The sequence below is a fragment of the Ostrinia furnacalis genome, unplaced genomic scaffold (assembly GCF_004193835.3).
Source record: "Ostrinia furnacalis isolate ACB-3 unplaced genomic scaffold, ASM419383v2 OfSCF6054, whole genome shotgun sequence".
Lineage (NCBI taxonomy): Eukaryota > Metazoa > Arthropoda > Insecta > Lepidoptera > Crambidae > Ostrinia > Ostrinia furnacalis.
In genome coordinates, this window is record NW_021136293.1 from 391,812 (window position 1) to 407,850 (window position 16,039).

The 16,039-nt window shown below is 36.2% G+C and overlaps 2 protein-coding genes across 5 annotated transcripts in view; one reads left to right on the top strand and one right to left on the bottom strand.

Annotated features, from left to right (window-relative positions):
• The window catches only part of Flo2 (flotillin-2), a 267,627-nt gene that overhangs the window by 91,270 nt on the left and 160,318 nt on the right, over window positions 1-16,039 (bottom strand). The window lies entirely within an intron of this gene.
• Window positions 1,920-12,365, top strand: LOC114361908 (glucose dehydrogenase [FAD, quinone]-like). The gene is made up of 4 exons (XM_028317123.1): window positions 1,920-2,176; window positions 9,386-9,756; window positions 10,036-10,286; window positions 10,538-12,365. The coding sequence occupies exons 2-4, from the start codon at window positions 9,413-9,415 to the stop codon at window positions 11,893-11,895; spliced, it is 1,953 nt and encodes a 650-aa protein (XP_028172924.1). The 5' UTR covers window positions 1,920-2,176; window positions 9,386-9,412; the 3' UTR covers window positions 11,896-12,365.

A 16,039-nucleotide genomic window follows, 5' to 3' on the forward strand; every position in this document is an offset into this window, starting at 1 on the left:
AAGTACACACTTTTTGCTATTTTACCCGACTTTAGTTCGCGACGTTGCGATGTTGCAAAAGCGAGCCCTAATACGGCTGTAGTTTAAACAAAAGTAAACAAAGTTAACAATGATGTTATGAATTCACACGTCGCGGCGTCGGAGACTCATTTATGCCCATATTTTTTGGTAAGCCTAGATACACAGCGAAGAAGTAAGGTTAGAAAAGATTATAAGTATGTTAGGTACTATCACAGAATGCATAATAGTTGTCTACTCACGGACATTGCCCGCGGGCGGCGTGACCGGAGGGAGCGGCGAGCGTTCGGCGAACGAACGAGCAATGTTCGGTTCGCGAGCGAACATCGAAGAAGACGATCCTGACGCACTCTCTTCAACGACTTTGCACTAAACGGTCTCAATATCATTGTTAATTTATACCGAATAGACAATTAATTGTATACAGTCCACTCTTTCATTTAATTAACTTCCACTACACTCACTATCGAAGTAACAATAGTATTATAATTTAGAACCTTTTCCGTTTAAGTTCGTTATGGTTTTTTTAAAATTTAATGGTGTAAATACCTCAAGTTATTGAAAATTTAAGTTCATTCATAATTTGAGACGATGAGTGAAGAAAAGCATATTACCTAAAGAGAGTTCTTTTGAGATGTTTTGAAGAGTTAATATTTATTATGAATGGGGCTTATGTACACTTCGTGGGAAACTGCATACAATGCGCTTAGTAGTTTTACTTTTATTCTCTACCTTGAACCATACCCTAATGACAGTAGTAGTGGAGGTATTAAGACTAAAGAAGTATTCAAATTGGATGATAGCCAATACAATTCTTATTAGGTATGCCAATGTAGAGTTTGCTTTCGCACTGAATTCATATCTAATTTTATAGAGGAAAGATTTGTGTATTTGAGTTGAGTTTTGTATGTTTGTAACGAATAAACTCAAAAACTACTGGGCCGATTTGAAAAACTCTTTCACCTTTAGAATTCCAATTTTTTTCTTATGAACATTTTATAATTTTTTTTTTAATCTTATCTACCTGTGCGAAGCCGGGGCGGACCGCTAGTTATAAGAACATCGAGTTGAAGTAGTTCAAATACCCACATTGTGACTGTAAACTGAATGTTGCAACAGCCTTTGTGTCAAGTTGAACCCATACTGGGACGGTATGACAAACGTGCGAGCATCTCTCTTTAGAACATCATGGTGATTTCATAACTAAATGCAATGTGGAACAGACAAATGCACATCGAGTTTGATATTGTGGCATCTATGTGGTTCTAATAAGTACGATTTTGGAACAAGTATGTAAAATCTGATGTACTGTAAAATGTACATAATACGAGTAAGTACAGCCATAATTTAGTACTTTTATTTTTACGACATACCGACAATCGCTTTGTGCCAAACGATGAGTGTCGGCGATCATAATTTTGTCTCTTTAACAATCAAAATATATCTAAACTTTTAATCGGGAGAGTCGTTATTAAACCATGAACTTATAAATGTAGTTTGATGAACTAGAAACGCATTTTGAAGTACATTTAAGTATGCGTGCGTTTCGTACAGGAAAATCATCTTAACAATCCGACAATGTTTAGAATTCATGGAAAAGCAAAGAGTCTTGACGTAGGAAATAGAAACATTGACCTCTCTACTGCATACGATGAAAAGGATACAATACTTCCAATCAGGAGAGTTGTTTAGAGAAATGTCTTAGAATCTAAGAAAATCAAAACTTAATTTACTTAAAGGAAATAAAGATCAGGATACGGTGTCCCCAATAGTTCACCTACTAACACAGACGTCTTCACTACATAGTCTACATACGATCACAAGGAATCAAATGCTTCCAGTTTACAGTTGTTTAGAGAAATGTTTCAGATTGAAAGAAAATCAAAAGGTAAACGGTAGGAATTAGAACCAAAGGTTAAGGAAATAAGGATTATCAGGATTAGGTGTCCCCAATACATCGCCTACTAACATTGACCGCTCACCAGCTTGCGAAATGCCATCGCGCGAAGCCTGCCTGGTTCTCAGTCACTCGTGCGCAGCCCGCGCTGCATCGCTTGTACATTGTACTGTCAACAGTGATTTGTGTTAACTGTCAGTGCACACGTGTGAAACAAATGCAGTTTAGTGATGTGACGAGATTGACAGCTTCACTGTGATTGTAAGTTGAATTTGTGTAGTATCATAGATTATGATAAGTAAAGGTGAACTAAGGTGAACTAGGTTCTAAGCTTAAATTCGAAAGGCCACGTGAGAAACCTGATAGACTTTCAATTCTAACGCGTGATTAGTCAATGCATGCATGCAGAAAAAACATAATCGTGGGCAGGGTATGATACTTTGTGTGTATTTATACTTCTAAAAATACCATAATATATTAAAGTTCAATTATTCAACATTTAGATCAACAAACATAGATAGAAATTAGGTATTATGTACTCGTACCTGTCATATTTATCATTATAACTAGCACCATTCGCATTTACAAATTCGATAAAATTGAGCGCGTTCGTGTAAGTGGTGATTAAAGTTGCCACCACATAACACAACAACTTCTTGACAATAAAATTGCATACAGTTTATTTCTAAGCTATCTACTCTATGCCTAAGCATCTGCATTGGGGTCAAGGTCAATTTTATTTACAAATAACCTATCATCATTAGGGCATGTAGTCATCATTGCACGACCCTCTCTAATTCATTGGAGGCAAATACAAGATTTGACTTGACCCGCTCGTACACTTCCCATGCTGGTCAGAAGGGTTGGGGGAGCATGATGTTCGCATATTGTGTCCCTTTTTCGTCTTTTAACGATTCTACGGGAAAAGTAGAGGCTCCATTCTTCTCAGTCAGATCCACACAGCCAGAAAAGAATTTAATGCCCGTTTTTACCATCAATCTCTAATTTTGAAGTTACCACTGCGAAAACAAAATTTCTGTTAAGTGTTACCATAGGGGTCACTTAAAAATTAGGGATTGATAGTGAAAACGGACATAAGACAATCAATTTTTGTAAAACTTTTAATATTTAGACAACTGTCACATCAATTACACGACTCTACACTTAGCAGAGCTTGTATACTAAGGTGACTAATGACAACTTTAAGTGTGCTCTACGACCCGTGAATGTGCGTTTGCGCAAGACATCCTTATGCAGAGCATGTAGTGCTTAATACTGTTAGAATAAGAAGGTTAATTGCCTAATGCTATTCTATAGTTTTAATGTTTCAATGGTGCTTGTTATATGAACTTGACTTACTTTTCTTTTTCTCTTCTCTTCTTTATAAAGAATCTGTCCACTTCATGCGTTCTGCGGGCTGCGGTCAGGTCAAAGTAAACGCATCATGTATAAACAACTTTGTTCATTTCGTATTGATTGGATCTATCATCTAACTGTGCAGGCACGAGCAAAGAACGCAAACTGCACCGTTGACAGATTGCTTTGTCAAGACCGCTGATAGGTTGTTTTGCCCGAACCGTTGACCGAATGCTCTGACCGGCAATGTTGTTCATACATGATACGGGCTGCGTTCACTATGGCCTGACCGCAGACCGCAGAACACAACCAGAGTAACAAATCCTTAACCGAATAACAAAGATGCGTGGCCAAAGTTATAGCCGTGAATGCGTTTTATATTATTGTGCGTGTTCGTCCATACGCAACTTGAATTTCATAATTACAATTTCGTCGGTAATAATAACGTTAATTAGTTAATTCGTCTCATTACCTTTACCGTTCGCAAATTAAATCCGGAATAAGCTTCATAGCAAATACTTACGTACAAACAATTCTTTAATTTAGGTTAATTTGTACGCTACCTGGTTTTAAACTCGATATGCATTATAACAGAGATACGATTAAGATAATTAACGCGTTTTCACTTTCTGTCTAATTTCCCTAAAATGAAAAGCGACAAAGAATTGACATTATTTTTGCATAGGGTACCTCTTTTCGCCAACAACGGACTCTATGATGATTCTAACATTATCTATCTCCCTTTACGATTATCATTAACTACAATTTTTTACCCCAATATTTCTCAGATATCTCCGTTAATCTCTCCTAACCGCCACTTGACCTTACAATCCCAAACTATGCCAGTAACATATTTATTAGACGCTGTTGCAGAACTTTTGACAAAGAGCTTCTCGATATTAGCATTTCAAAAGTGTCTCGCAAGAGTTATAAAACACGTTAACACTGGCAAGAGGCAAAGACATTTATCAAAAGAAGATAGAGAGGTAAAAAAGAACTGGCCAGTCTTTATATTTTCTTTCGAAAAAAATTTGAATTTTCGATTTGAAAATTTAATGGAACGGTTCCTGTCATAATTTAAAAACAAAATTTTTGAAATTATGACAGGACCGTTTCATTAATTTTTTTATGGTGACACTGGCCAAGGAGTTCCCATTAGTTAGTTTATTTTTTAGTGGTCACTTAATTTCAGAGCTACATGACTGGCCAGTCCTTAACTTTTTTTAAACTCTTTTGACAGTCGTTTTATATTTTGTTTTTCCAAATTATTACTGGACAGTAGTGGACAGTACTTAGCATTAGTTTTATTTTAGTGGCGATTTACTTTTTGAGGTTATTCGGAGTGTGTTACACTGAAAAATCTTATAATGTTTATACTCACCGTTTAGTATGCATGTCTAAATAGACACAAAAAGGCGACTTACAAACTGCATGCATATTACCTGTAACAAAACCGGTAAGATTAGAGTAACATTTAGCTGACTAAAAATAGTTACTATTGTACAATCTTCTTACTGTATGTAATAATTCATGAAGTATACAGTCCACTTGTGTTACAGTCGAGAAAGGTCAAACACCTATTTTAAGCAAATTGTATGATTAACCTAGCTAGAAATCTCAACATTACATACACATTTTTCATCATCATCATTCATCAACTTCATACGTGAACGTTCAAGAGTAGATTCAAACATCGAGTCTTTCACCGTCTTGGCCTAAACTTGGCCCACCTTCAATGTGTATTTTAATAAATTGAACACCAAATCAACAAAAAATTACTCTAGAATCTTAGAGAGGGCCCAGTTGCCGGAAGAAAATAAAAACCAAGCAAAAAATGGGCCAAGTCGCTGGAAGATAGCTTACATATCGATATACTCGTATTTGCCCAAGAAATACGTCAATCATACGCGTTTTTACTTATCCACCAAAAACGACACCCATAGGTTAAGTGTGAGGTAACAGTTAAACCCACAAGCGCCAAACGCATTACCTAACTCGACCTTGAACGTTTACACATTCGAAACTATCTCTCACCTTGACCATTTTGATTTTGGAACATGAATATTAATATGATTAGAATGACATTTTTGTCTCTTAATTTCACAGATTAGGCTGCATACTTTTTAGTGTGCTGTATTGTGTCACTTTTGTGAGATTAATGAACTTTATGTGTACAAAGGTAACTGGGTTTCTTTCGCCACTTCTTCTCAGCACAAGCCAAAATGTAAAGTGGTGGTAGGAAAAGTTAAACTAATATAAAAAAAAAATAGAAAATGGAAAAGAACCGTCTAGGTGGGTTAAATTAAATTGAGTTTGGGCAGTTTTGTTGGCCTTATTTTTGACAACTTACTAAGTATAAAAATAAAATTAAAGATTGTAACAATTAATAATAATAGTAATGAATTACTAACAGTTCATGCACGCCATTTTAGGTTAACACGGAGTTTGGCATTTGGTATGAATGGGAAAAGAAAAGACGAAAAACGCGAGAAAAACAAGATTTTTTTTAATATGACTGCAAATATTGTAAAGCTATCAGATACAATAAATTAATATATTATGATTAGGTCATGTCTTAACTAGGAACAAATAGCACCATTTTTACGCTATGTTAGCTTAGGTACGTTTTATTTATTTAAGCTTGTTAAACATATTTATTAACTTCAACTGCAGTGACTCATAATTAGGATTGACCAAAGTAATGTTTCATTGCGTATTTTTAATTGTTTTGTGACGTTGAAGACATTAGCGGACAAGTTACGAAGTTTGAGTAATTACTTACTGGTTTACAGTTAAGGCTAAGGTTTAGATATTATCTTTATGCTTTGTGTGAAGCATAGACTTGAACTAGATAATTATAGTAATTAATTATTCTTGATTTCGGTCTTGTTGGGTTCAATTCACAAATGGGACACACAAACTGTAAGAATATTTTCTGCAACTTTGGTTAAAAAACATTTTATATTTACCGAATTTAAAAATCAAGCATCCATCCATACCATCAGATTGTTTTTTTTCTTCTTTTAATAGGAAAAATCAAAGGCATACGCCAATCAAGTCATCTACATAAAGTTTGACACGGGTTTTTTATTTCGCTTCGTGAGGTTTGCAGTTGCACTTACTTATATGTAGCCAGTATTAAGAACAAATAAGTAAGATAATGCCACCTCATTTGTTACAACCTACAGTCTACCTACTATCTACACGATAGAACTGTCAGGTTTGCTAAAAAATATTTGAATAATTCCAAGCACGCGCGTTCCATAATTTAAATCAGTTTATTTTACAGGAACTGAAATAATACTTGATCATAAATTTTCACATGATAATTCAAGTATGATGTCGTGGAGTTATTAACTTAGGATGTAACATGTAATTTTACTGGTAAAAAAATTAATTGACTGTGAAGAAACGTGATAATGCTCTGTATATTTCCTTTGAAAATATAATAGTGTCGGTTACGAAGGCAAGTGGGTGGGTATTCTAAGAGAGGTTATCTAATACAATACTGTGAACTCGCGTCAGATAGAGCTAGGTCTAGGCATTCCAGAGCGAAAGATGGCGAAAGTAATCAGTCCTCGGTTTCGCTTTATTCGAATTCTTTGTAGTAACTTTGGTAGGAAACATATACCTATTTTGTAAGCATTATTTATAGGGAGCTCATTTAACGAGATATTGTACGTGCCAAGTAAAAGTCACCGAAATTAGTCAAAGCTCAAAACTCGATTCAAAGTCAAAACTGTATCGTTATTTAGGTCTTACATTTCCTCCTTTTTTGTCGGAAAGGACCTACATGTCATAAACAATCTACTTTAATTAATCAAGTTAGTATTTGCTCTAATACTAGGGCAGTTCAACAAAGCCTGTGCCCGCGATATGGGAACGACAGCGAACGCAAAAAGTCAAGGCGAATGCGACCCTATTCCCACATGAGAATAAGGAAATGTAACACATTCCTACTGATTACTTCTACGTAATATTGCCACTATTCCACGATGTAAAATTGGAATTATCTAAAAATAATTTATTTTTTTATTTTTATTAAACATTTCGAGGTTGCTCCTCTGACTATTTGATACCGTAAATTGAATCCTAATCAATCAAATAAAACAACAGGAAACTTAATAAAAAATCTCTTTAATAGCTTTCTTACAAAAAAAATATTTTTTGTAACATTATAGCTCAGAAATATGAGTAAGAAGGAAGAGGATAAAAAATAAAAACAAAAACTACGATACAATTACATATTTTTAAATTGTATTTTGCTACATGATACGGATCATTTCCATAACAAACCATTCGTCTTGTTCATACATCACCAGTGGTGGTGGTGGACTTGTGTAAAGCAATCGTAATCATTTGACAGTTCATAACGTACGATAAAGTCAGTTAAACAAAGCGTTTGAAAGAATAATCGTACGTTATGAACTGTCAAATGATAACAATTGCTTTACACAATTCCACCTCTGAACCAGTATTCCATGCTCATCTACAACCGCGACCACAGATTACAAAACGTTGTCACTTACGATGCGTATAAAACAAAGAGTTTTGCGCAGACGAGCCGCGCGCGCGCATTCGAACCGCCCGCACACAGTGTAACAATATACAGTAGGTTTGATTAAATTTTTACATAATTAACTATACTAGGTATACTACTACTATCTACATTTTATCTAATAATTTAAAAAAATGTTAGATGAGAAACTCACAACTGCAAAAAAAATACATTATGCTCTTAGTAAATTATTGCCTTTAAAATTAATTTCGGAACAATTATATTGATCGAACAAAACATTGTTGCCATCTGTATGCAGCCGCATAAATACTGATTCTAAATATTTTTGTTGTATTTAGCCTGATGTGTCGTTGTCCTACAACCAAGTGACGTTATGACTAAGGACGTCATTGTAACCTGCATTAGGCATTATAAAAGAACATAAAGATTTTTTTTTACGAAACTTTATTAGGCATTAAGATTTTAAATACACTTTCTGAATATAAGTATACTGTAACCGCAGTGTCATAAGGGTTTGCGCAAGAGTTGCGCGGGCTACGTGACGTGCCATACCATAGGCTACGGATCTTATGGTATACTTAAGGCCGTAATAACCGCGAACAACTAGTCTTTAAAAAGGGTGACAAATGTATTGGGTTATCAAGCAATACATTGATTTTCTACTGCACTAATTATACCTACTATACCTATACATCACTCGGCTCGATGCTGGGAATCTCATTAAGGGACAAAATCCAGAAATGGTCATTCGGTCTTCTAGACTAAACTTCTGAACTACATAGGTCAACTGGCGACTTTACACAATTATTTTGACTTTAAAGACCTTTCTCTGAAATTAATTTCCGCAATTTTATTGACTTCATAATGCTTATGAAAAAGTACCCACCTGGATATTACGAAACCACTTCGGGAATTTCGAGTTGCAAAAATATGCATTTCACTTTCGGAAATTCGGCTCCAAGAGAATGATATAACATACCTGTTTAAGGTTTATTATAAAAGGTAGTTATAGTAATTATTATCGAATTGAGGTAACGAGGATACGGGTTATTACTATCACCATAAATGCTGAATTGACTTGTGTGTGTTATTCAAAATGCTAAAGTCAAGGGATCGTTATTAATCACTTTATAAAAGAAAGCAGTAATAATAAACATGATAGAGTCAAAGAAAATTGAATTGATGAACATAAATCTCTATAAACACATTTTTTCTAGCCAACCCTGGTAACAGTATTGGGAATAAAGATAATATAATTATATAATAAGTATGTATGAGATAATTTCTAGGTGCTAAGTAATCTTAACGGAGATAAGTAGGGCGAGTTGTCGAACAATGAAATACCTAAAGTTTAAAGATATGAGTCTAGTTTTTTTTACATAAAATTGTTAATTAGATAAATAATGTCTGCTGTAAAAAGGTTTGTTGATTAATGAGCGAACTAGACAACAGTTCATACGCCTATAATATTAAGAAGAGCAATAAAATTCATCGCTGTAACTCAGATGTTTACATTCCACAGATTTTCCTTTCACTAACAAAATGCACTTGATGATACTCGATTATCTAATACATGAACTTTTTCCCTATTCCAGGACCCAAGAATGCAAAGCTGATCCACCATGGGAGTCCTCAGTGTGGCAGCGACTGCTGCCAAGGCGGCCCTAGCGATAGGTGGTCTCAGCAAGCTCACCTTCATCCCAATCATGCTCGCAACCATGGCATACTTCAACTATGACCTTCTAGATCCTGAAAACAGGCCTTTTAACCAGAAACTCTTAAACGAGAAGTATGACTTTGTTATTGTTGGAGGAGGATCGGCAGGGTCAGTGCTGGCAAATAGGTTGACAGAGATAGAAGGATGGAATGTCCTGCTGCTGGAGGCAGGTGGTCATGAAACGGATATTAGTGATGTACCGCTGCTGTCACTGTATCTTCATAAGAGTAAACTGGACTGGAAATACCGGTAAGTCATTATGTGTAAAAAACTATTTGGTGTAGGTATATTTAGAAACTTTTCAACCTAAAGACGAGAAATTAAGAAAAAAACTGGAAGTGAATGTCTCGTTTGGTCACTTCTATGCATTAGGTATTATTAATATCAAAATCTATAATGAAAATAATAGTAAATAAATAAATAAAATAAAACGGGTGATCAATTTTTATGTAGCTGTAATGTAATGAGTGCTATTTCGCAAATATATATTCAAAATAAATTCACATGTATTTTTTCCTAATTTTCCAGCACTCAACCACAAGACACGGCATGCCAGGCTATGATCGACAAGCGCTGCAGCTGGACCAAAGGCAAGGTCCTGGGAGGATCTTCAGTCCTCAACACGATGCTCTACATCCGAGGGAACAAGCGAGACTTCGACCAGTGGGAGTCCTTCGGGAACCCTGGTTGGGGATACGAAGATATACTCCCATACTTCAAAAAGTCGGAGGACCAGAGGAATCCTTACCTCGCTAGGGATAAGCGACACCATTCGACAGGTATACAATTACTTATCATCACTTGGCATTTAATCAGAATTTTACTGACAAATAGGAGGTACAATTTATGCTTTTAATGACTGTCAGATTAGAATTGGCTCATAATTAAGGGTTGTGACCTCAATTATACCCCATAGACGGATATTCTACTAGTACTACTTCTATTCTATACATAACATTATTTTGCAGATTTTTAAAAATAGTATTATAACCGAATATGCTATTGTAACAAACAATTATGAACTTTTCAGGTGGTTACTTGACCGTGCAAGATTCGCCTTACAACACGCCACTGGGAGCAGGAATGCTTCAAGCTGGAGAAGAAATGGGCTACGATATACTGGACGTCAACGGAGCACAACAAACTGGATTCGGCTGGTACCAGTTCACCATCAGAAGAGGAACGAGATGTTCAGCTGCTAAAGCTTTTCTGCGACCAGTCAGGCTGCGACAGAATCTTCACATAGCTTTATTCTCACACGTCACAAAGGTCTTAATAGACAAAGACACCAAAAGAGCATACGGAGTGGAATTCATCAGAGATGGAACCAAGCAGGTCGTGTATGCAACTAAAGAAGTAATTCTATCAGCTGGGGCGATCGGTTCACCTCAACTACTCCTACTATCTGGAGTAGGCCCAGAAGATCATTTGAAAGAAGTCGGCGTTGATGTGATCCACAATTCTCCCGGTGTTGGGAAAAATTTGCAGGATCACATTGCTGTTGGTGGACTCGTTTTCAGAGTTGACTATCCTGTTAGTTTGGTGATGAACAGGCTTGTAAATATTAACTCAGCTTTACGATATGCTGTCACTGAAGACGGCCCTCTCACATCGAGCATTGGGTTAGAAGTGGTTGCTTTCATAAATACAAAATATGCAAACGCCACAGACGATTGGCCAGACATCGAGTTTATGATGACGTCATGTTCCACACCGTCTGATGGAGGGACTCAAGTGAAGAGGGCGCACAGTCTCACAGATGACTTCTACAATGAAGTTTTCGCTGAAATCAACAACCAAGATGTATTCGGTATATTCCCTATGATGCTTCGTCCAAAGAGTAGAGGTTTCATTAAATTACGGTCCAAAAATCCTTTGGAATACCCAATAATGGTTCACAACTACCTCACTCATCCAGATGATGTGGGCGTTTTAAGAGAGGGTGTTAAGGCTGCTGTGGCTGTCGGACAAACACAAGCTATGAAGCGTTTCGGAGCCAGATTTCATGATAAGCCTCTACCGAATTGCAAACATTTACCTCTATACACGGACGAATATTGGGACTGTTTGATAAGACAGTACACTATGACGATATACCATCTTTCTGGCACTGCAAAAATGGGTCCTTCAACTGATCCCATGGCTGTTTTGGATTCACAGCTACGTGTCCATGGTGTCGAAGGTCTTAGAGTTATAGATGCTAGCATGATGCCTACTATTACCAATGGTAATATTAACGCACCAGTCATGATGGTGGCTGAAAAGGGTGCAGATATGATCAAAGAAGCCTGGCTAGACAAAAGAAGTAGGAGATCTATAAACTGTACTAAATTAGAGCAACTAGGCTTAGAAGAAAGAGGAGATAATTTATGCAGTAGGGGAAGCTGACGCATCAAATGAAGTAGGTAGCTATTCTTAGGCCATATTAATTTTAAAAGACTCGTTAGGCTGTCAGCAAATTAAAAATACTTTTAGCTGCGGACTGACGGGTTTTATTCAATATGTTTGCAAATAAAGATACAAATCTAGTCGTTGCATCACAAAAATTCAACAATAGTAGATAATATTGATGTAAGCTTTTTTAACATTGTATTGTTAGGTATTTTATTTTATCGACTTTTGTACCGGTGACTATAATAATTGAACGCTTTAAAATGTATAAATAATTTTAAGCAGGTTGTGTTATCAATAAGATTGTATTTCGTTATTAGATTAATTTGTAAGAAAAACTATCCAAATACTGTTATGTATTAGTGCATCCTTGTTGAAATAATGTAAGTAATCCTTGACGAAGGCGTCTAATTGCGTTTTTAATATTAGTATTTTAATATGTGTGTGGATGTGTGTAAATAAGTATTATGGAAAAATAAAATCATTAAATATTGCATCTCCAGTTTTTTTAACCTCGCCTATTTTAGTATCAATTATATCATTACCATCAGGTGATCCGTTTGCTCGTTTGCCTCCTATCACATAAAAAAAAATAATATATCAATTATGTAGAATCATTGTGGTCTAAAGAGAATTCATTCATACATAAGTAATGGCTTAAATTATTTCGTACTACCTAAAATTATTACTCAAATACAGACATCTAAAGGTGAATTCATTTTTATAAAACTTTGTCAGTTTTCGTTTAACCACAGTATTCACAGGAAAAACTTACAGCGCCATCTTTGGTAGAGGCGCCAAAGCAACTAGTCATGTACAATATTTGTAGGAACATTGAACTGACTTGTTAGTTTAGTAGTGTATTGTAATACAGGTAGATGGCAGTATATGCAGACGATAAAATTTTGCCGATCATCACTTACCCGGTAATGTAATACGCAAACTCTATTCTTTAACGAAGAGGGATTCCAGGCATATAATTATTTTGACGCCACCAAACTACACATGCCACAAAACGTGACGCTCACGTTGTATGGGTTATCTTATCCTAGGGGTTTAGTGGATTAAGAAATGTCATACACCAATTCGACTTATAAAAGCAATAGAGCAATCATATTTGCAACAAAAAGAATGAACTCTTAACAAAATATTGCTGTGAACGAAGGAACAATAACGTCGTATCCGTAAGTTCTTATCAGGATTAATAATATTATACGATCGATAATTTCAATCATTATGACCTAAAAAGACCATCGAAAGCTGTTACCTAATGTGTCAAGCGGGAACGGGCGATTCTGCGGAGTCATCGGCTTACCACCGGGTTATGCAACGGTTTGTATGAGTTGAGTACTTATTTAGGCGTTCGGTGAGTGAGTATGTTTGGCTACGTAGACTTTGGAGTACTGAGAAACTTAGCATATTATATGAAATATCTGTATATTAGATTTTGACCAAGGTAATAATGATGATGATTAATCTTATGAACGACAGATGAAAATGGAAGCCCTAAAAAGGCTATTATTTAACTAGCTATTTAGTGATCATCTTCAGCATCATCAGCCCACTGCTGATGGTAGGCCTCCTCCAATATGCACTCTGTCTTCAGTTTAGCCATTACCCAGATTCTGCCTGCCAGAGACCTTTTGTTTCTCCCTCAGGTTTCTCTTGTTCCCTTTGTTTCGAATATAATTATACTCAAGTGTGTCATGTGTTACTTACGCCCCTATTCACAAACGATGCTTGTTTAAGTGAAGCAGAAAATCGAACACACAGCGTTGAATAGAGCTCTGTGATTGGTCCGTGACCCGTGTGTCACCCTGTGCATCCACGCGCACTGTGAGACCTCATAGTAATGTTTGTGAATACGGGCCATTTTTAGTCAGTTCAGTCAGGTCTTTTAAGATATTTCATGAGTAATTTTTGGATTGAGAACCACCTAAGTTCGCAGTTCACGAGTCGCACTGCATTTCAGATTAAAGTTGAAGCGGAAACAATCAACAATGATTTTGCATCATACATCAGTCCCTCGGAAGTAAGTGGGTCCCGTGGCCCACTTCGGAAAGGTCACCACCGTTTATGGGAGGACAATACGGAGATGACAGTTGCTTCAGATTATGTTACAAGATTAATTAATTAATTAATAATACTTCAGATATTACTCATGAATAAGAAACTTTAGACGCCTGTTGTACTACCTACAATAATAAAGAATAAATGGCTCTACCAACGGGGCAATTTGAAAATCATTAGGGAAGGCCTATGTTCAGCAATGGACGTCCTGTGGCTGAAATTATGTTGATGATGATGATGACGAAATGGTTCTAACTACGAAATGTATTGGTTATTTTTATGGAGATTATTTTTGTGGAATATTAGTAAACAGAAAAAAAATGACTTAGCTCGACCAGAGGAGCTAAGCCGAGTGAGAGAATGCTATAACATGCCAATCAGAAACGTGAAAAATTTCAATCCTATCAAAAAGTATTCAGATAAATCTTTTGATTTTATTCCATGAAAACAGATAGTAAACAGCTTTTTTATCTATTTGTAAACATTATCACGTTATGTACAACAACATAATTGCAGTAAAAAGTCACCGTTACAGAGTTGGTAACGTAACATAGTCAGTATGCACTAGTGCTGCATTACATTATTGCAGCTAGATTATGTAAATTGTTAACAGATGTTTATGGGGGAAAATTGCGTAGATGCGTAATTACTTAGTATTCAGGTAAAACCTATATCTAGAATAATCTAGATACATAACCACAATCGTTAACATTTATGTTGCTAAATTCTGTGAAAGAGTCGCCTCCTTTAGACCTCCTCGTACCTCGTATAGAGTAGGTTATCAATTGAATTGGCGGTATTTTTTACCTTATTTTCCTAATCGGATTTTATAAAATTTATTTTGTATGAAAATTAAAAAAATTAAAATGATGATATCAAATTTCTGACTTCACCATACCATTTATATGACCATGTTAACATGGGCTAGTGTCGGCTCATATACCCATTTACCTAACACCCTGTATATAGTTTCTATAAGAATACAGATGCAGGCCGATTCAGCTACTTTACTCTGGCGTATGAGGTTATTATGAATAGTATAGTCAGCGTCAAATAGTACGTGACACCCAAATTGGCAAAAATTTTTCAACACAACCTTAATCCAATTGTAACATTGCGAACTTATGGGCGGGCTACTTTGGGTGTCACGAACGATTTGATGCCGACAGTGCATTAGATAGTTGGTTCTACAGATACATTCACATCTTCCAACTTTTCCATAATAACAGTTCCGCTGTCGGTGAACACACCATGCTGCTGACGTGAAATCTAATAAGCAAAAGCACAGGGAAGTAATAAACGCCATGATCTCTCCGGTCGACGCTTCATAATATTGCTTCTTGTATGCAGTAGATATAGCAAGCTGTGAGAGATTACTTCCAGAAAGATTAGATAGATAGATAAATCATTTATTTGCAAACACTTAACACACACAATTAAAAGTAAAAGAAAACAACAGGAGACCAGCAAATCCAGAAAAATACATAAGCAAAGAGCTCAGTGTAAATCATAGAGATATAGACAGATGCCAACTAATGCGCTGAGTTCGAAACTCAGTGTCGCATTAGAAATTCAAACACATAAAATAATCAAAATATGTGCTCATTATTCCACTGCGGTACCTGTACTCAACGTTCGAATAATCTTTAGTACTACGCAAGAAATGTAAACTGTTTACATAATGACGTCGCTGCTGCCATCATTGCTGTCACGAGCAATGTGTTCTGTTTTTGGGCATATTGCTGCGACACCGGCCCCACCCCCTTATCACATCTCCCTTTAGTTTCTGTGATCTGTGGTGTAAACACTGCCCTAAAAAGGGCAGTACACTAATTTTCAGCGCTTGCTAGAGAATGCCTTTACAGAGGATATCTCGACAAATGTCATCATCATCTGATTATTTTGTCTCCACTGCAGGCACAAGATCCTCTCCAATTTAACAGAGACAAACGAAGAATTTGAATTCTTATAATGGAACTCCTGGACGTACTGCACTCACAAGGTGGACAAATGATCTCATGAAGGTTGCAAAAAAGGCGCTTAATGCCGTATCTCCCGGTCAAGCTATAAA

Coding starts and splice junctions, on each gene's coding strand:
- LOC114361908 (XM_028317123.1), top strand. CDS start 9,413: ATGGGAGTCCTCAGTGTGGCAGCGACTGCTGCCAAGGCGGCCCTAGCG. Junction 9,757..10,035: donor AAACTGGACTGGAAATACCG/GTAAGTCATTAT, acceptor CTAATTTTCCAG/CACTCAACCACAAGACACGG. Junction 10,287..10,537: donor TAAGCGACACCATTCGACAG/GTATACAATTAC, acceptor TGAACTTTTCAG/GTGGTTACTTGACCGTGCAA.